The sequence below is a fragment of the Anomaloglossus baeobatrachus genome, chromosome 5 (assembly GCF_048569485.1).
Source record: "Anomaloglossus baeobatrachus isolate aAnoBae1 chromosome 5, aAnoBae1.hap1, whole genome shotgun sequence".
Classification (NCBI taxonomy): Eukaryota; Metazoa; Chordata; class Amphibia; order Anura; family Aromobatidae; genus Anomaloglossus; species Anomaloglossus baeobatrachus.
In genome coordinates, this window is record NC_134357.1 from 390,875,534 (window position 1) to 390,898,364 (window position 22,831).

The window sequence follows — 22,831 nt, forward strand, 5'->3', positions numbered from 1 at the left end:
ATTACTTTCCAATCTGCTCGAATTGTCTCCTTATTGTCCATTATGCTGGAAGAGGACGGGAAATACTTAGCAGCACTGACCAGGTGAAATATACAGAACATTTTTTAAACATCCCAGCAATTCCGCTCTTAAATTCATCCTTTTTTATTCTATTGTCTCATTTTTAAATTAGAACTAAGAAAGAAGTCTCCTCTGTGTTTACAGCTCGGCCAGGTCTCCCTCCTCCACTCCACTTTCCTGTATATGGCTGTAAGACAACTAACTAAAGCAGAAACCTCTCCCATCTCTGCTTTATGGCTCATGAAGTTCGCAGTTTAATTTTCAAAGCTTTTATGCCAGAATACTGGCGTGAAAGCTTTGATGAATTGGGCCCAATGTCTAGTATTGAAGCTCAGTGTTATCCACTTGAATGGACATGAATTGCAATACTAGGTACGGCCCACGGGCAAGAGACTCAATGTTGACAATCCTTCAGCCTGCCATTTTACCCTGATGCCATAATAAATGCTGAGCCAATCAGGTAATCAGGGAATAGGATAACATTTTATCAAAGCTTGTGTTTGGATGTTCAATTCATCCCATAAAAATCAAACGAAGGTAAAGAAAGACACAGTTTACACATGGGATGGTACATTATGTGTATGCCCTGCTAGGTAAGGAGACTTCACCAAGGTTTATCATCAGTAATGCTCACCTGAGAGCCTTGAGGGAAAGATTGGTAATGGATGTACATGAAGCCAGGTCCAAATGTTTCAATTTACAGCAGAATTTACTGAGACTAGATGAGGTTCTGTAAGGAAAGACAAGCACAAAATTTCAATATCTCCAAACCCTCTACAAAAAGCTTTGACCAAAGATTTCTATTATATTTGGAGCAGACTATTAACACCATTTGACTTCAATGAAAATGTGGAATTGCCATTCTACAAAAACTTTTGTGCTTTTTCTAACTAGAGGTTGTAAGCAGGGTTGGACTGGATCCTCTGGTTCTCCGGTGGGCCCAGGCACTGGGACCTGCTGGCATGGCCACCATCAGGGCATTACTGCACTTACTGATGGGGCATGGTGAAGAGGGGGGCCTGGCCGGGGTACTTACGTCGTTTTATTTAACCAACCCTGACCCCCCTCTTCACCGGGCCAGAGTCACAACTAAAAGCTAGTTTGCATGGGATGCGCTTCAGGTAAGGCAAGTGTTCCAAGAGCTGAAGACAGGTACGGGACGATCGCTGGGGTGGTGGAGGGACCTGCTGACCCCAGTCCATGCTTGGCTTCAGCTGGACGTGCATCCGAGGTCGCACAATGAATCGAGGTGCAGCGAGGATGCCGAACGGCGTGGGAGTCGGGGAGGGTGAGTAAAACATTTTTTTTGTTTACATTTTTATGAGGTGGACATATATACCAGAAAGAGCCTAGGAGCGGGACATATATACCAAGAGAGAATTTAGTATATTTACAAATTATATATATATATATATATATATATATATATATATATATATATATATATATATATATATATATATATACACACACACACACACACACAGTCAGGGCCAGAAATATTTGGACAGTGACACAAGTTTTGTTATTTTAGCTGTTTACAAAAACATGTTCAGAAATACAATTATATATATAATATGGGCTGAAAGTGCACACTCCCAGCTGCAATATGAGAGTTTTCACATCCAAATCGGAGAAAGGGTTTAGGAATCATAGCTCTGTAATGCATAGCCTCCTATTTTTAAAGGGACCAAAAGTATTTGGACAAGGGACTCTAAGGGCTGCAATTAACTCTGAAGGCGTCTCCCTCGTTAACCTGTAATCAATGAAGTAGTTAAAAGGTCTGGGGTTGATTACAGGTGTGTGGTTTTGCATTTGGAAGCTGTTGCTGTGACCAGACAACATGCGGTCTAAGGAACTCTCAATTGAGGTGAAGCAGAACATCCTGAGGCTGAAAAAAAAAGAAAAAATCCATCAGAGAGATAGCAGACATGCTTGGAGTAGCAAAATCAACAGTCGGGTACATTCTGAGAAAAAAAGGAATTGACTGGTGAGCTTGGGAACTCAAAAAAGCCTGGGCGTCCACTGATGACAACAGTGGTGGATGATCGCCGCATACTTTCTTTGGTGAAGAAGAACCCGTTCACAACATCAACTGAAGTCCAGAACACTCTCAGTGAAGTAGGTGTATCTGTCTCTAAGTCAACAGTAAAGAGAAGACTCCATGAAAGTAAATACAAAGGGTTCACATCTAGATGCAAACCATTCATCAATTCCAAAAATAAACAGGCCAGAGTTAAATTTGCTGAAAAACACCTCATGAAGCCAGCTCAGTTCTGGAAAAGTATTCTATGGACAGATGAGACAAAGATCAACCTGTACCAGAATGATGGGAAGAAAAAAGTTTGGAGAAGAAAGGGAACGGCACATGATCCAAGGCACACCACATCCTCTGTAAAACATGGTGGAGGCAACGTGATGGCATGGGCATGCATGGCTTTCAATGGCACTGGGTCACTTGTGTTTATTGTTGACATAACAGCAGACAAGAGTAGCCGGATGAATTCTGAAGTGTACCGGGATATACTTTCAGCCCAGATTCAGCCAAAAGCCGCAAAGTTGATCGGACGGCGCTTCATAGTACAGATGGACAATGACCCCAAGCATACAGCCAAAGCTACCCAGGAGTTCATGAGTGCAAAAAAGTGGAACATTCTGCAATGGCCAAGTCAATCACCAGATCTTAACCCAATTGAGCATGCATTTCCCTTGCTCAAATCCAGACTTAAGACGGAAAGACCCACAAACAAGCAAGACCTGAAGGCTGCGGCTGTAAAGGCCTGGCAAAGCATTAAGAAGGAGGAAACCCAGCGTTTGGTGATGTCCATGGGTTCCAGACTTAAGGCAGTGATTGCCTCCAAAGGATTCGCAACAAAATATTGAAAATAAAAATATTTTGTTTGGGTTTGGTTTATTTGTCCAATTACTTTTGACCTCCTAAAATGTGGAGTGTTTGTAAAGAAATGTGTACAATTCCTACAATTTCTATCAGATATTTTTGTTCAAACATTCAAATTAAACGTTACAATCTGCACTTGAATTCTGTTGTAGAGGTTTCATTTCAAATCAAATGTGGTGGCATGCAGAGCCCAACTCGCGAAAATTGTGTCACTGTCCAAATATTTCTGGACCTAACTGTATATACATATATACACACATACACACACACATACACTGGGTGGGGTCCAGGATGGTTGACTGAGTCCCTCCCGCTGTATCACCCCTGACTGACGGCCGTTCCCACCCCCCTGCGCCCCAAGAATGATTTTCTCTGGTGGGCTCAGAGTGCTCTAGTTCGACGCTGGTAGTAAGTGAAAGATATCAGAGCCACAAAGCTTTTATTCTATGTCTATAGTGATTTTACCCCCCCCTCCCCATCCACCAATATAACCACTAATTTAAAAGTGAAAATGTCATCAGAAAATGACCTATTGTTAAAATCAGGTTTTTATGCCAATAGAATGTTTAAAACATTATTGATCCAAATTAAAAAAAAAAAAAACCAACAACATACTTTGTAATTTTCACAGTAGCCACAAGGCCCAATACAAGACTCCTGCTTCTTGTTGGGCACATGGACATTAGCAGCAACAGAAGTCTAGAAGCTGAGCATAGGTCATTACATAAGTGGTGAGCTGTTATGTCATCTATTGTGAATGGCTTGATCCTATGTTATCCACTGTATATACAGGTGTAACTGGTCACTGTAATCCTGGCACTGATGAGAAGTCACCTGTACAGCTGAGGAAGTCTAAGTCTAGAATAAGGCCTAGTTACTAGAAAATGGCACAAATGTACATTTTTGTATAGATAATGATAAGAAGATAGTAAAATTATTTTCCAATCAATTTTTTTTATATAATATATATGTTTAACACAAAAACTTGAATGAAGAGGTAATCTGATTACATTATAGAGCTGAAGGGGATAGCTCTTATATCTCCATCCTGCCTTATAAAGAAAAAAAAGTGTATGCGTTGGATGAAGCCTTAATGGGCACAAAACAGGTTTCAATATGTGAGCTCAGGTAAGGTTGCAAGAAAAAAGTGTTGAAATATGATTTTTATAACCACAATTGTAGGAGTCATCTCATGTTCCTATCTTCAGGAGCGAACCGCTTCCATGCCTCTAAGCTGCCTGGTTGCTGGAGGTGCGGTGTGCTCCTGAAGATTGACAGTGTCCAGTGGCATGGCTACACAGATGGCCCAAGCTGAGCAATATTTGCTAGCAGAAGCAACTTAGCCTGTGCAATATGGAAAAAGTAGATGTACGAGGAAGGCTGGCCAGATCCAGCAATATGGCCAGCTTCAAAGCAGCACTTACAAGTGTGCGTCCCATGCCCAAGAGATCTACCAACTACGAGGTAGCAGGTGACCTTAGCAATGAGCAGTACACTACAGAATTAAAAATCCCTCTGTTCCTGGGGACGTAAAGGATTTTTAAGAAAATTAAAATTTGTGAAGCTGCTTTATTTTAGGAGAAATTGCAATTTCACACATTTAATAAGATGAGCCAACACCTTTGATTGCATGAGTTCTTAGGAAACTTGTATGTTAGAGAAGATGTACTGCACTTGTCCATGGACTGAGTCTAGTAATGCAGCTAAACAGCATAAACCTTAATGGGGGCGGGGGGATGAGCTGCAATACCAGGCATAGCCTATGTGCAGAGTGGCACTGTTACTAGAGGAACAACAACAACAACAAAAAAAAAAAAAAAAAAAAAGCATGTCCCTTTTCTATTTCAAATCTACCTCATAAAGGATGATTCGCCAACAAAAGCCCACTGTCACATGGACCTCCCATACATCACAGACTATTACTCACGTGTCAGTGATTTTGGTGCAGCCATTTAGATTTAATACCTCAATATTCCTACAGTTCTGGGCAAAGGTTCTGTAAGGAAAAATAAATAAGACTTTTGAGAGGCGATACGTTGGAAAGAAAAAAATAAATGAAATGGAATGAAAATAAATAAATAGTTTATGAACATTTAGGAATGTTGAAGGCAATATTGGTCTTGGAGCTCAATTTCAGGATTGTAAACTAATTAGAGAGAAGAGGAGCTCTCATCTGATGCCCCTGCTGAACACTCGGGATGCCATAGAGAACGGGACCCCTGAAAAAGGGTGGCAGAAGTCTACTGTCTAAGGCAAATTTCACACATCCAGCTTTTCGCCGGATTTGGCGCACGCCAGTACAGTGTATACAGTACAATGGCAGCGCGACAAGCGCCGGTCACATGCTGTCATGTGACCGGAGCATGTGACCTGGAAGTTACAGCGCTGCCACTGTACTGTATACACAGTACTGGCGTGCGCCGAATCCGGCAATTTGGCAAACCGGCGAAAAGCCGGATGTGTGAAACTAGCCTAAGGCAGCTGAGTGACCCTTTATAGTTATATTCTGCTGGAGGAGGTCCGTGGTATAAAAGGAAAGGTAAGGACCAGGTCAGGGAAGGACCCAGACACATCATCATACTAGGCTACGTGTACTATGCTCTTCTGCATAAAGGGAAAACAGGTCTTTAAAAAAGATATTAAGGGCACATAAGGAACTCAATTATATTCCGAGACACCATGCTAACATGGAAGTCGGTAAGGAAAAAACTGGGGCTCTCATGGAAAGTGTCCAAGTACTTGAACCCCTGGGCATTCCCAAATTTTCCCCTGGGACGAGAAAACAAGCTATTTACTAGATGGAAAGAGAGGGGAGTCAGGAGAATGATAGATGTTATGAATGTGGAGGACAGGAGGTGGATGACAGGTCGGGAAGTGTTGGATAAGTACAACCTTAATAGCTCACATGTCATCCAGTATGAACAATTGAAACATGGAATAATAGGAGACCTGGGTGTGGTTGGAAGAGAGCTGAATAGAAGTTCGATTGATGAGTTACTGGAATGTGATGTAACAAGTATAAATGTCTCTAAAATATATCGATCGCTAAGGGGGTGCTTATCTCTCGGGAGGATAGTCGGACTTTAAAAGCGTGGGGGAAACAATTGGGAAGGGAAGAAGTGGTGGATGATATACTGAGAGGATGGGTACAAGTGCGGAAACATATTACCAATGAGAGATGGAGAGACACTCAATTCAGAATTCTACATAGGGCCATTATAGGTTTCAACATACCAGGTAGGGATAGGTGGTGTCCTAAGTGTCAAAAAGAAAAAACGGATATGCTGCATGGGCTATGGGAATGTGAGACAATCGCTAGGTTCTGGAACCAAGTCAGACTATTTGCCCAGTCAACATGGGGAATTTTCAGCAAACTAGACTTAATGGTGTGGATTTTCCACTCCTTTGAGGGAGGAGTAGGAGGAGGACCGAGCACGCAGGAAAAGAGGAAATACGCAATAACGCATGACATAGCCTTGATAGCTAAGCGTTGCATCTTAAAACACTGGATTCAAAGGGAGGGCCCATCCATAAAGGAGGTTGTGGGCGAACTACACAACCTTCTGAAGTGGGAAAAACTAGAAGCGGAGAGGGATAAAGATGGGTTGACAGCCAAGTTTTTTGTGAGATGGAGACATTTTATTGAAAGCCAATTCACACAGGGAGAAATAATTAACCTGATGGCACCTTTTGTTCACTCGGAGTGGTATATCCTGAGCGATATCCAGGACAGCCTGGGTAAACTGAGAATCACCTAGGAGGGGGCTCTGGCGGGAGGGGGAGACGAGACGGTTGGGAATACCAAGACACGCTAGCAAAATTGAAATCATTCAGGGACGACACAGAGATTTAACGAATTGTATTGCATATGTTATATTATATTTCATTACCTATGTTTTGGTTTAATGTTACTGTATACTATCTTAAATCGAACAGCAACATGGAACTCCAAATTGGGGTATCACCCACCTCTATGTCACATTTTGTCAGACGAATGTTCTTCTTTTGCAATGATACTTGTCATGTTTTTACAAATTTGAAAAATCAATAAAAAACGTTTTGAAAAAAAAAAAGATATTAACTTTTTTTTTTTTATAGATTTTTCTCAATAGGTAGACAGATCTCACCGTCTATATGCCCAACAGTAGGCCACAACCATAATGTGTACAAGAACTAAATGGCCATGTAAGAGGTGGTAATCTGTGCATTTCCACAAGTAAGAGAGTGTTCAAAGGATATATATATTGAGGTTTTCAGTTTCCCACAATCTGCCTCCTTGTACAGTAGCTTGAAGTTTATGGCATTTTTGGAGCTTGTGAGTAGAATGTAATGTACAATCTGCTGAGACTCTTGGTGAAACCTATGAATTTCTGTATAGCATTAATCATGAAGCTATGCAAAATAACAGCATATAGCAATTCTGTGTTTTAAAGTCATCTTATCACAGTATATACCACAAAGTAGGTTTGCACATACCTCAGAGCATTATCCCCGACACCAAGGCATCCTCGTAAACTGAGCTTGCGGAGGAAGCCCCCACATCTTTTTGATATATTCTCTACCACACGGCCCTGGAACATATCAGTGATGACAAAGGATTGTTGAGGGATCAAAATATTCAACCTGATGAAGTGAAAGGACATGAAAAACTTCTCAATTAATTACCTCTATATCCCTCTGGAAGTCAAACAAGTCAATTCGTTGCCAGTTGCTTCCGTCAAGTGCAAGGACATTCCAGGCCTGAAAGAGAAATCAATGATCTAAAAGATGTTTATCTCTAAATTAAGACATCAACCAGATCTGTGCACATCATGGCAATCCACAAGCAGCAATCCTCTTCACAGAGGCATTACTAGGATCTAAACACCTGGGACAACATGATGGGAGGCCGTCATGGTCAATGAGAAGGGATTGATTGATTTCACTGGTCTTCACTTACCCTGGAGACTTGAGCACATCGACATAAGGTTACAACATCTAAAAATGAGAAGATCCTAAAGAGAAAGAACAAAATAAGAGTAACATTATGAACGATCACGCCAAGAATGACCAAAGAAATGGATGTTGAACCCTATTTCCTTAGCAAAAGGGAAATTCTTACCTAAGCAGAAGCTCCTTAGGAAGCTTCTTGTTTATTAGAGCCTCATCATTGTTTGAGAACATCTGAAAGAAAAGCAATAAAAAAAAAAAAAAAAAAAAAAAAGGGTTAAAAATGAGAAAACAGCCCCAAAATAAATAAATAAATAAAAAAAATTAAGTAAAAAGGCAAATGTTCCATAAAAGACTGTAAAACATGGAAATACTCCAAAAAATCCTGACACAGGCCACCTAAAGTTAAGATGCCCAGTTCTTCACGCCCCCAAGCATCTTCTGCCAGGGCAATTTGCACAAGAACCATTAGCCATTCCTCAAGTCCCATCCCCTGATGTAAGTATAGGTTTGCCCTTTGACTCTCTATTTTTTTCTGCATTATTATTATTATTATTATTATTATTATTATTAGGGATGGATAAGAGTATTAACCCCTTTGTCTCATGGCTATGTTCCATTTTTGTGCTTTCGTTTTTAACTCTCCCTCCTCCAAAAGCCATAACTTTTTATTTTCCAGTCGGCATAGCCATGTGGAGGGCTTTTTTTCTTTTTTTCTCTCTTTTGTGCAGTACAAGTTGTACTTTTAAACTATACCGATCATTTGATCATGTAATGTACCGGAAAGCAGGAAAAATATTCCATGTGCAAAAAAAAAAAAAAAAGCACAATTCTGCCATTATTTTGGGGGTTTATTTACAGTCTTCATTATATGGTGAAAACAACCCTGCAACATGATTTTCCAGATCAGTGCACTCACAGGGTTACCCAATATAAATGCTTTTTTGTTACTTTCTGGGATAAAAAAAAAAATAAAAATTGTTTGCTTGTGTCACTATATTCTGAGACCATTAACATTTTCCACTTTCGGCCGATGGACTGAGGTTTTTTTTTTGCTTTTACACCCAGAGAGGGTTGTTGTCAAGGCATTTCATACGCCAGCCTTAATGATGGGCATACAGGAGTAAGATGCGCCTAATTCATTTAGAGACAAACGCCACTAAGGAGTTAGGCGTATCTTATTAGTGGTGTGCAGCTTAATGTGCACGGTCTCTGACTACTGTAACATTTCTGTCCACAGAGACATTTATGGTGCAAGTTAAGCCACAACGTTTGATTAATTTATTTAGCGGGCTTCACCACCTTACACCCCATTCAGCTCCGGCCTGAACATGTAAATGACATTTGTGTTATGAAGATTTTTTGCATATGGATATTTTACCTATCATCAGATGGAAACTAAGCGGAATTATTAAGAAAACTCCATAAAGCCAACCCTGGTGAGATGCATCTGGCCAGCCATGAATATATTGATGTGTTAGGCTAGTTTCACACTTGCGTTGAACGGCATACGTTGCATTGCGTTGAGTGACGGATGCAACGGATGTGTTGAATATAGTGGCACAACGGATCGTACAAAACAACGGAAAGCTTTTTTTTAATTTTTTTTTTCTTCTATACAGTTTTACCGGCAGCAGACTATTGTGAACGATCAGCTGATCACCCGGCGGCCGGGCGCTCAGCTGATCGCTCTCAATAGCCGGCGGCCGGGCGCTCAGCTAAGCGCTCTCACATGCCAGCGGCCGATCAATCAGCTGATCGTTCGGCTGCCGAGAATGTGTGCGGGGGGCGGAGTGCGGAGGGGGTGGAGCCGAGCAGGCCATGGCGCTAAGGACAGGTGTGTGTGTGTGTGTGTGTATACATGCATGCGGAGTGGAGTGCGGGAGGGGAAGGAGTTCTTTGTGGTTTTTCTAACTAATTCAGTGTAGGGACTCGCAAGTGTGAGAATCCTTGACGAACGGATTGCGAGCTTACATATTTTGGACCAAAATATAAACTAATATCTCACTATTTGAGGTATGGCACATTTTATCCATTTTTGCAGGATGTGTGTGGACCTTTTGAATTCAGGTGGTTAAATGGTGAGCCTGTCATGTGTTATGTACTCATAGTGCTAACTGACCCGCCTGGACCTGGTGTTGTGCGTCATTTATAGGCCTTTATTCAGACACTGTGCGTCTCGTGTATCTGTGCGAGATGCACCTATATAGTGCTGTTTAGCCCGCCTGACCTGTGTTTCTGGCGTCATTTATAGGTTACAGTTCAGACACTGCATTTCACTCATATGATGGGCTCCCAGTGCAAGCCTTATTAGTGTGCATGTGTTATGCTAAGCAGCCGCCCCTCCCCTCTAGTGTGGAGGTTGAGTGGCTGTGACATCAGCATCTTGCACCTTGGCTGCAGCCATCTTTATGAGGAAGGCTCACCACATTCTGTGTGTGCACATATCATTTGTCTTGGCTCCTTTTTGTTTTTTTTATATAGTTCTTTGTGGTTTTTCTTACCCGATATTTACCTTGGTTACGGGTGCAGGGAGCCAGAGAGAGCATACGCAGTGAAATCCTACGGATTGCGCTGCTCAAAAAAAGTCACATGCTGCGTTCCTCCTGCCCGGCGCAGCGTCCATAGTGACGGACTGCGCTGAACGCAAGTGTGAAAGTATCCTTAACTAGACTAGAACATGCAGCTGGACCATCACACGTCTGGTCTTATATGACCTTGACAGAGGGGTCACAGCCTCACTAAACTGGACAGAGAAAACACTGATAGACCAATGATAAGGATGTGAGTTCAGTAGTTGCCCAAAGAAGGCATTGGCATATGTCTGAGGCCACTAAGTAAGTGCTGCTCAGGCTCAGCAATAAGAAAAGTGCATCCTGTTGGCGCCGACTCACCAAGTTGCTGCAGAGGAGTATAAAGACTGGAAGGGTGAGACATTGTCTCTTATGTATCATTCAGGTCAGTAACACACAGCTAGAAATACAAGTACTTAGGAGTAATAATTTATTAGAGTATAATTATAGGACGTGGACAGAATAATTGACATGTAGAATATTTCTTGAATTTATCAGGGGCACATGGTGACTGGGCAGTTAGGAGGCATACAGTAATTTAGCTTGGCATAATAATTGGGTTGGTAGTGGCAGTCTAGATACAGTCTCTCAGTAATGAGCTGCTTGGCAGGCTCTTTTCTATAATGTCCAGTCATCAATTTTACTGTATAGAATCCAAAATTATCTGCCAACATATAGTACATTTTGGCATTTTCAGTGCCTCAGCATTCTAGAGATCTAGAGGCGAAAAAGCCTTCCTGACCTAGTCTGCATACTTAAACACAATGGGAAAAACAAAATAAAATGTATATACACACATATATATATAAAAATATTATATATATATATATATATATATATATATATAAATATATGATATGAGCGATTTTATGTCAATAGCACCTATTAAAAATATAATTACTTAGAAAATTTGTGACATGTTCAATACCCATTTTACCTGCTGTGTGTTTTTGTGTGTGTGTGTGTATGCATGTATGTATATATATATATGTATATATATATATATATGTATATGTATGTATATATGTGTGTGTGTATGTATGTATGTATGTATGTATGTATGTATGTATATATATATATATTATATACACACACACATATATATATATATATATATATATATATATACACACACACACACACATTATATATACATATATGTATATATATATATATATAATATATGTGTGTGTGTATATATATATATATATATATATATATATATATATATATATATATATATATATATATATATATATATATACATACATATATATACATACATACATACATACATACATACATACACACACACATATATACATACATATACATATATATATATACATACATATATATACATATATATATATACATACATGCATACACACACACACACAAAAACACACAGCAGGTAAAATGGGTATTGAACATGTCACAAATTTTCTAAGTAATTATATTTTTAATAGGTGCTATTGACATAAAATCGCTCACCGGTGGTCGGTTACAACCCATCCAATTCAGATAGGCGAAGAAATCAAACCGTAGATGTCCATAAATTATGTTCTGTGTAATAATGAGAAGTGGCAACGGGAAAAAGCATCGAACAAATGAAGAAATAGACGTGCAAAAAGCCATGGAAAGTCATAACACCAGCTGACTATCAGTAATTAGAAAGCAATCCTGCTACTTAGTGAAAAATAATATCAGCTGGTTCAACTGATGGTCTATAAAAAAAAAAAAAAAGTGTCTCATTACCAAGGAGCCACACAAGAAACATAATATGATGGGTAAAACCAGTGAGTTGTCTCAAGACCTTTGCAATTTTATTGTTGCAAAACATACTAATGATATTAGTTAAACAAGAATTTCTAAGCTATTGAAGGGTCCATTGATCACTGCTGGGGCCAAAATTCGGAAGTGAAAAGAACATTGTTTCACCATAAATTGGCCACAACCAGGTGCTCCTTGCAAGATTTCAGACAGGAGTGTAAAGAATTATCAGAAGAATCGTCCAGGAGCCTAGGACCACATTTGGAGAGCTACAGAAAGACCTGGATTCAGCAGGTACAATTGTTTCAAAGAAAAAACAAACAATAAGGCTGGGGCCACACGGGGCATTACTGCATGACACTCGGCTCGCGCTGGCAGCTGTTACGTCACCGCCGGAGTGTGCTCCAGCAACTTCTGCTCCGATCACCAGGCGACACAGTTTTCCTGCCGTGGATGGTGCTGGTGATGGGAGAGGAGTCGATGCCAGCGGCACCTGTGGGCGCAGGCTCTGATCATTCACTGGGCTGGGTTATCTTGGGATCTGCAGTACCGCTGGCTGACTGTGGGTGGCGTGTGTCTTCCAGCTGAAGTTGCCAGCGTTCAGCTACAGCCAATGGGAAGACACCACACCCTTCTTATTCCCCCTCCTGTCACATTACCACTGCCAGAGATAGTTCTGATTTCCTGGCTCCTGGTCTGCCCTATTCTGTTTTGTGATTCCTGTGTGCTGACATCTGCGTGTTTTCTGACTACCCTTCTGCCTGCTGTTTTTGTACCTCGCTGCCCGATCCGGATTTGACCTCTGCTCCGTTTTCTGATTACGTCCTTGTCTGCCGATTCTGTACCTGTTCTGCTATTCCTAGTTTGACCCTGCCTGACGACTACTCTCATCGGACTGCAGCCTTCCACAGGTAGTGATCTCCAGGGCCCTGTGTAATTCCAAATCCCTGTATCGGGGTTAAAGGGTTTCAGGGTTCTGGGGGTCCTGCTTGGTGAGTGGCGTCCATTACATCCCCCCTGAGTCTGTTGATCCAGGCAGGCATTACAGCAGCACAGCAGGAGCTGAGTGTCATGCTTGTATCCCTGCGACTGCGGTTCGACTATGCAAGCGGACCTCAGCTGCGGGGGGGCGGGCTGGCTCTCAGGAGGGGCGGGCCAGCGCTGCGGAGGGGCGGACCGGCACGGAGGAGGGGAGGGATTTCTCTCCCTCTTTCCTCCGTAGCCGGCTATTGCGATTCTCGCTCTGCACGCACAGTGTACCGCGAGTGCAGTGCGATTTTTCTCTTGCCCCATTGACTTGAATGGGTGCGAGAGAAAAGAGTCTCGCATTACAATCGCAGCATGCTGCGATTGTTTTCTCGGTCCGATTACGACTGAGAAAATAATCGCTCATGTGTGCTGACACACAGGCTAGAATTGGTCCGAGTGGAATGCGATGTTTTATCGCACACTACTCGCACCGATTTTCCCGCCGTGTGGCTTAGGCCTAAGTAATGCACTCAACCTTTCTATGGCCTGTATGCATGCTCACCACGCAAGACTCCACTGAACAAAAAGTATGTTAAAGTGTGTTTAAAAGTTTGCTTACCAACATTTAGACAAGTATGTTAGATACTGGGGGAATACGATATTGTTAGAGGAGGCCAAAATTGAACTCTTCTGATGCAATAATAAACACCATGCTTGGAGGCCAAAAGTTACTGCACATCACCCCAAAACACCATACCAACTGTGAAGTTTGGAGGTAGGAACATCATGGGGTGGGGCTGTTCATGTAATTGAAGGCAGGGTGAATGGACAAACGTACGAAGACATTCTTGAAAACAATCCGCTGTCATCTGCCAGGATGATGAAGATAAAAGGAGGGGGAATATTCAGCAAGACAATGATCCCAAACACACAGCCAAGGAAACTCAATTTGTTTCAGAGACAGAAAATAAAGCTACTAGAATGGCCCAGCCAATCACCTGGCCAGAATCGAATAGAAAATTTATGGAAGGAACTAAAGCTCAGAGTTCATATACGGAGCCCACAAAACCTTCAGGATTTGAAGAACGTTTGGCGCATTCTTCCACACAAAATCACACCTGAGCAATGCATGCTACTAGTTTCTCTAAACAGGAGGCGTCTTGAAACTAATCAACAAAGGCTTTTAATATTTCATACAAATACATTACAGTAAGCATGTTCAATACTTTTTCCTTTGTGTCATTTCTCATTATTACACATAGTTTATGGACATCTATTGTTTGGATTTCTTTGCTTGTGTGGATTGGATGGGTTGTTACCAACATCTGGTGAGAAATTCATGTTAATAGCACCTTTAGAAATATATTTACTTAGAAAATTGGTGATGTGGTCAATACTTATTTCACCAGCTGTATATAAATTTATGCAATTTGAAAGTTCTCTTCATTAAAGGGTTGCTTCACTCTTGTATTAAGAACCTTCCCCTGTATTAAGAACCTTCCCTATCAATATGAGATCCCACACCCGATCCCCAGTTGTGGCACTAAACAGCACGGCTCCATCGGCTGTGTAATGGCCATGGCTGGCTACTGCACATTGCCCCCATTTATGAGTGATTAGAAGTAGGTCTGCAGTACTCGGCAGCTACACGGGTGACTGATCTGTGCTGTTCAGCTGCACAACTGCTAATATCCTACGGGTAAGTTCACACAGTGCGTTTTTTTGAGGCGTTTTTGCGCAGTTTTCGGGTGCGTTTTTGCTCAGAAAACTGCATGACTTTGCTTCCCCAGCAAAGTCTGAGTTTTCATTTTTGCTGTCTGCACACAGCGTTTTTTTTCAGCTGCGTTTTTGTGGTGCCACAAAAATGCAGCATGTCAACTATTCCCGCATTTTTCACTGCGCTTTTCATCCATTGAGAGCAATGGGATGTTGAAAGACGCAATGAGAAACGCAAATAGGTGTGTTTTAGTGCGTTTCTAAGACCAAAAACGCAGCTATAAACGCAGGAGGTGGGTAGTAAAGTGACGTGTACAGGAAGAGGATTCCTTCTGTCAGTAAACACAGAAGCGTGAATCCTCCCGGTACAGTCACCGCCGCTTCCACCTCCAGTCCTGTGCACGTATGCTGCCGTGTGGCGTTATATACGGGCAGGAGGTGGAAGCGGCTGCGAAAACAAAAGTGAACAGTAGAAAAAAAAAAAAAAGTCATACTCACCTGTCTGCAGACTCCCGGTGCCATGCCCGCTCCCAGCTCCTCCTCCCGGTACCGCCGCTCCGGGTGTGTGCAGTCTCCCCGGGTACGTATGCCTGCAGGATGCAGGACCTGGCGATGGATCACCTGATGCAGTCACCTGACGCATCAGCTGATTGTAAGTCTCGGGCTGATGCCAGCGGCCGGCCGGTTTAACCTATCAGCGGATGCATCAGGAGACTTCATCCCTGATTACCGGCAGCTGCTGCTCTAGGAGCTGCCGGTAATTAGCACATAAGTGAGTATTTTTTTTTTTTTTTTGCACCGATGCATCTGCTGATTGTATAAATGGCTTTTATACAATCAGCTGATGTGTGATGTGATTCAGGCACTTGAACCTGACACATCATCTGATCCCTTTGCCTTCCAGAAAACCGATCAGATGATATTGGATCCTGATTGGACGGCGCGAGACCCTTGACCCAGGATTACTGCGGAGGGGGGCTCTTTATTTCAATAAAGATAGAGTCACTAATTATGTCGTGTTTTATTTCTAATAAAAATATTTTTCTGTGTGTTGTGTTTTTTTTTATCTTTACTAGAAATTCATAGTGGCCATTTCTAATATTGGCGTGACACCATGAATTTCGGGCTTAGGGCCAGCTGATAATACACAGCTAGCCCTAACCCCATTATTACCCAGTGAGCCACCCGGCATCAGGGTAGCTGGAAGAGTTGGATACAGCGCCAGAAGATGGCGCTTCTATGAAAACACCATTTTCTGGGGTGGCTGCGGACTGCAATTCGCAGCGGGGGTGCCCAGAAAGCATGTGCACACTGCACTGTGGATTCCAATCCCCAGCTGCCTAGTTGTACCCGGCTGGACACAAAAATTAGGCGAAGCTCACGTCATTTTTTTTTTTTTAATTATTTCATGAAATTCATGAAATAATTAAAAAAAAAAAAAAAAAAAGGGCTTCTCTATATTTTTGGTTCCCAGCCGGGTACAAATAGGCAGCTGGGGGTTGGGGGCAGCCCGTACCTGCCTGCTGTACCCGGCTAGCATACAAAAATATGGCGAAGCCCACGTCATTTTTTTTTGTTTGGGGGGGGGCAAAGAAATCCTGCATACAGTCCTGGAAGGAGGATGCTGAGCCTTGTAGTTCGACAGCTGCTGTCTGCTCTCCTGCATACACTATTGGATGGAGGATGCTGAGCCTTGTAGGTCTGCTCCCCCTGACTCTCCCTCCAGCATACAGTCCTGGATGGAGCATGCTGAGCCTTGTAGTTCTGCAGCTGCTGTCTGCTCTCCTGCATACACTATTGGATGGAGTATGCTGAGCCTTGTAGTTCTGCAGCTGTCTGCTCTCCTGCATACACTATTGGATGGAGTATGCTGAGCCTTGTAGTTCTGCAGCTTTCTGCTCTCCTGCATACACTAGTGGAGAATGAAGAACATATTGAAGAAGGAAATGACATCAGACCTTTTTTTTTTTTGTTCACTGATAAAAAACGCATAAAGAAGCAGTGAGCAAAAACGCAGCAAGACGCAGCAAAAAACGCACCAAATCGCGGCAAAAACACGTGCGTTTTTGCCACGTTTTTTTGACACGGGTGCGTTTGTGCGGTTTTTGCTGCAAAAAACGCACAAAAACGCAGCGTAAAAAAAACGCAGTGTGTGAACGTAGCCTACCACTGCCAGCTCTGAGAACAGCTGATCAGTGAGGTGCCAGGTGTTGGAATCTCACCAATCTGATAATTGTGACGCAACCTAGGGATACGTCATCAATATAAAAGCAGTGGAGAAACCCTTTAAAAGGATTCTTCCAGTTTAATCTATAACTATGCACATATGTCTCCATAGCAACAGACAACAACAATCCTTGTTTAGTCTGATCCTGCACTCCTAGTCACCTGTCCTCCACTTATTACTAATCTACCAAACGTATGTTTTAACTGGCAGCTGGCTGATCTCCTGCAATTAGAGAACGCGGATCAGAGGTGATCAGCTATTATCACAGAGAGAAAGCCACTTAGATGAATGACAGTCTGTGTAATGAATGGATGGCCAGGGCTGCCAGAAACCTAGAGAGCGTATTTTTTCCCTAACATGGCAAATAAGTAGGGGGACATGTCCATGGGAGAACCCCATGGATGTCAAAAAAATCCTGTCGTGAGACAGATCATACATTACCCCCTTTCCTTTCATCAGGGGTGGGAAACCTCCAGACTGCGGGCCATTTGCGGCCCGCCATAATCTTTTCTGCGGCCCCCAGGCAGATTAACAGGGACCGCAGTGCTCAGGTGGCAGCTGTGTCTTGCTGGCTTCCGGCCCTTTAAACCCCGCACATAGTGTTCAATGCTGAACAGTGCAATGCCTACACTTGAGGATTACATCCTCACGTGAGCCAGTGCCAGCTTGAGGACAGGCTTTTTGGGTGGGGTAGACGCGCAATGCACTCACGTCCAACAGAAGAGGAGTGACTGCCACAGCATCCCCCAGGGCTCCCATGTCCCCAGGTCTCTCCGTGCCCCCAGCCTCCACCAGGGCTGTCTATATATGCCCCCAGGAATGTATATAGCTTCTCAGTGATGTATATTCCTCCCAGTCCTCCCGTGTAATGTATATGCCCCCAGCCCCTCCTGTGATATATATGCACCCAGTGTATGTATATGCCCTCAGCGTCTCCTATGTGATGTATATACAACAGTCCCAGCTGATACAAAACTGGAGAAAAAAAAAAAAAGAAGGGGCTGACAAGCAACAAGATCAATATTGCTTAATATCACAGCCCCGACATGCAGCTCCAGCCACCAGTGAGTTGTTTGACCAAACATAGCAGAATATAGCAGTTGATCATTTTGTGCGGCCCACGAATGATGGTAGAAATGTCCAAACAGCCCCCGGCAGAAAAAAGGTTTCCCACCCCGCCTTACAGCAACCCTAAAGGGAACAGAAATATATTATATATATAATATATTAGTATTGATTAACTAAACTGCTTCATTGAAAAGGGGCTGCAGGAAAGATGACACCCCATGCCTCCTCTGAAGTAACCATGAGGTTTATTGCAGATTCCTGTTTATAATCAGGGACATGCTGTTAGCAGGGAGTTGCCTTTTAAGCAGTTTCCCCATACATTGGCGTAGATTACCAAACTGATGAAACGTCAAAGGTTCAATAGCATTTAACAGAAAGACACCTCTATGAGAGAGACACCTCAGTGAAATAACACAGTTTCTCCCCGCAATAATCGGTATGGGTCTCCGACTCTGGACCCTACTGGTGGTCTCTGACTGGGAGACAACCACTATTACTGAAAATGCTGCACCACACAGGAGGGTGGTGGGGTATTATAATAACTTAACTAGTAATTAAAAACTAGTAGGGAATGACATCCTCCCCATGGAGACAGAAGCTTCTTTACAAGTGTGCGGCCAGAGGTCTGGAGGGCAACCAGAGAAATGTTGTATTTCTTGTAGTCAGGCGGAGAGGAATGGATAACATTCACTGTACAGGGAGACGGTGGCAGATACAGAACACAACGCGAGCGGCTCGCAGGTGCAGGGACTTTTGCATACGTAGGTAGAAACACAATGCTGCTCGTTTTCTCTCAGGTCAACACATCAGTATGCAAATACCGTAGACCTCAGGCGCAATTATCTGACGTATATGCCGTCAATTAATTGATGTATATAGTCAATTGTTCTGTTATCAGCCATATCAAGCTGGCATGAGACAGACATTCAACAGAATTCAGTCATGTGCACACATTGAATATTTGGTGCATATTTTACCTCAGTGTTTGTAAGAGGAAACCAGGAGTGGGTTTAAAAAAAAATAAAAAAAAAAAAAAATGCAGAAGTGGTGCCGTGTTTCTATTATACTTTTTCTCTGAATGTCCCCCTCCTGGTTTTCGCTTACAAATTCTGAGGTAAAAAAAAACAAAAAAAAAAAACACCAAATACGAGTGCACGTGGGCTTACTATCAAAAAGGCAGGGAAGACCTCAATGACTATTCCTCACATATACATGTGAATACATCCCTACATCTATGTGACCAATATTTGTGCCTCGTCTTATAATTCCGCACATTCATCAGCTGCCACTTCTATAAAGGGATGAACCCTCGGGGCACATTGGCAGTGGTATTTTACAGGGCTGTGGAGTCGGAGTCGTGGAGTCGGAGTCGGAGTCGGAGCTCATTTTGGTGGAGTCGGAGTCGGAGTCGGTATAAAATGCACCGACTCCGACTCCTAAAATATATAATAAATTGGGGACAGGAGTGCAATGCAGAATGTGCTGAATATTTTACTAAATAACAACATTTAGTATAATGCTTATATTTAAGTGAAAAATTTATTGTAGTACAATGTGAACATCAGACATTTAATTGTTTTTATGATACAATAATCAAGATATTTGGATAGAACATAAAATATTTATTGGAATACAACTTTAGAACACAAAAAAACTAATAAATTGTAAATATGTAATATATATAATATATATATATATACAGTGTATATACACACACACAAGATATATATGTAATCTACTGTATATTACATAGTGTATTACATATTTACAATTTATTACAGTTTTTTGTGTTCTAAAGTTGTATTCCAATAAATATATTTTATGTTCTATCCAAATATCTTGATTATTGTATCATAAAAATTATTAAATGTCTGATGTTCACATACACATATTCATGTACTACAATAAATTTTTCACCTAACTATAAGCAATATATGTAGGAGTCGGAGTCGGAGCCGGAGCCGGAGTCGGAGTCGGAGTCGGTGCAAGAGAATTTGAGGAGTCGGAGTCGGAGTCGAAGGTTTGGCTTACCGACTCCACAGCCCTGGTATTTTAGGCTCCTCCCGTGTGAGGGTGATGAGGGCACACAAGCTTATATGTCCCAGCTGGTATACCGCCCTCTGATCCTCACAGAGTACCCCCCAGGCTCTCTGTTATCTATCTGCATTGTATGGTATCTGATACAGTCCTGGACTCCTCGCTGACTGCGGGTCTGGGTGGAAGGTTTAATTAGATATACAGTTAAACACGCAAGCCAGCAGCATTATTACATCTCTCAGGGAGGTACACATCGTTGGCACGAACAGAAATTAATCTCGGTTGTGGCCTTGGTATATTGTGAAGCTCTCAGGGCAGCCATCTTACCTCCCTCCGCCCATAACACAAGTTATTAAAATGAAACAATACAGTCTGAGGTGCACTACATGGACCAGAAAGTCCTGTACAGTTTACCTATAGGAGACAGACTTAGGCATTTACGAATGAGTCAATTGTGCCCTTTCCTCCCCATTGCTGGCATCAAGGGGAATTTGGGGAGTTGAAGAGGAATGGCCTGTCTTCAAGGCAACTGTACACAATGAGAGGGTTTTCCAAATCTGCCCAGACAGTTGTCGGGGGAAAGAAGAATGGGCTTATTCCTTTATCTCTACTAGAGATAAGCAGCTACCAGTGGGGTCTGGCATTTACCGCTCCCTAATAAAAATATATGTACATTAAAGCGGCAATAAGGAGAAATGGCTGTGTGGCCAGCTTTAGGGTAGACCATCAATGATTGGTCAGTAGGACCACACAGATCAAGACCATGATGGGGTCCACAGTCTCATTCAAGGTGGAAGAGCTGGTGTACCATATTGGTGAGCCACTGCACCAGTATAAATAATGGAGGGCATTGCACTCGGAGGACCCTATCCTTCTACAGATTATACAGACAGACCCTCTAAGCACGCATTTTCAGAAGGGTTTCCTCAACACAGGCCTGTACACCATATTGATAAGACTGCATGCCTCTGTGTGCCGAGATGTCCAGCTAAGCTGAAGCAGCTGACCACTGATTGAAAGGAATGTAATCAACCAATAAAAAGCAGATAACTAATGTACATATGCATTAACACCACACGTTACCGATACACGGGGGTCATATTTCTGCCTCATATGCCATCCTAACCTGCTCCAGATGTCACAGAAAAAGCAAAAAGGCACAATATGGACCCATAAAATATGGGTGGGATGTTCAAGCAGAGATTTTTTGAAATCTTAAACTTTATGCACATGCTTTTGTAGTGTAGGCTGTGTTTTTTAAAATACATTTTTCTGTCCTGTAGAAAAAAAACCCCAAAACTTTATATAAAGTATACTTGACCCCCTAATAGTAGCCGGCTGTGGAGAGGCGGCCACCATCTAGCACCACATATCTTTTGTAGTGGCCACCCGGAGTCTATCTGCAGGCATTGCCCAGCGGCATGTCATCTGGAGAAGATGGGATCATCTTTATGGCCAACTATAGACTTATGGTCTGAGACAAAAGCTTAGTGGAGCCGACTGCTTCCTTCTAGTAATCGGTAAGAGTCACACTGATCCGATGTCAAGCACTGGTGGTTAAAACAATGCGAGGAAATCCTCTTCACTACACTCCAGCTACAGGGAGCATTTCCTAGGAGTTGCTATTTAGGCAGTTCCATAAAAAGTGCCAGACATGGTGCGTCCATTGTTACAGTCCACAAGAGGCCTCTTGTTCACAATCATATGACATTCCTGCTCTTACTAATGAAGGCCTGCTGTCCTAAAATAAGTCCTACACCCGGATTTTCAATGCAGCCCAGTAGTAGTAGTAGAGTAGTCTCGAAAGCTTGCAATTATTACCATCTTTTCAGTTAGCCATTAAAAGGTATCAACCACTGAGGACTCTCTGTTCTTTTAAACAATGCAGCCCAGACAGAATTACTCACCCTGGACCTTCAGAGCTACAGCCAACTACATGGAAGTATCCCAAAAAATGTGGGATTTCTATTCTAAGGGTATGTGCGCACATCTGCATTCTGCCGTGCCAAATCTTCCGCATCGTTTGGGCGTTTCAGAACCCAGCGAAAAGCTGCGTTCTGGATGCATTGTTGAATGCAGAATTCATGCGTTCTGGATGCTTGCTCTGCCATAGACAGAGTGGGAAAAGCATCCAAAACGCATCAAAGAAGTGTTGCTTTTTAGAACGCAGCGTTTTGGATCAAAATTTCAGCATCCGAAACACTGCGCTCTCAAACACAACGTGCGGATGGATTATGCAGAATCTTCATAGATTGGGGACGCAGGACGCATGCAGTTAAGCTGCAGTTCTAAACGCAGCGTAAAAGCATACAACACGCAGACGTGCGCACATAGCCTAAAGCGGGCTTTACACGCTACGATATCGGTCCCGATATAGCCAGCGGGGGTACCCGCCCCCATCTGTTATGCGACACGGGCAAATCGCTGCCCGTGCCGCACAATATCGCCCAGACCCGTCACACATACTTACCTGCCAGGCGACGTCGCTGTGACCGGCGAACCGCCTCCTTTCTAAGCGGCCACTGAGCGGCCGCCCAATAGCAGCGGAGGGGCGGAGCTGAGCGGGACGTAACATCCCGC

General features: G+C 42.7%; 1 protein-coding gene across 2 annotated transcripts in view; it reads right to left on the bottom strand.

Annotated features, from left to right (window-relative positions):
• FBXL20 (F-box and leucine rich repeat protein 20) overlaps positions 1-22,831 on the bottom strand; it is a 63,348-nt gene that overhangs the window by 34,214 nt on the left and 6,303 nt on the right. For both annotated transcript variants that reach the window (XM_075350123.1, XM_075350121.1), the window contains exons 2-7: positions 8,061-8,122; positions 7,899-7,953; positions 7,625-7,699; positions 7,436-7,530; positions 4,887-4,955; positions 695-790 (exon numbers count right to left, since the gene is read on the bottom strand). In XM_075350123.1, the coding sequence (XP_075206238.1) occupies positions 695-790; positions 4,887-4,955; positions 7,436-7,530; positions 7,625-7,699; positions 7,899-7,953; positions 8,061-8,122 (452 nt within the window). The remainder of the gene's footprint in view (positions 1-694; positions 791-4,886; positions 4,956-7,435; positions 7,531-7,624; positions 7,700-7,898; positions 7,954-8,060; positions 8,123-22,831) is intronic.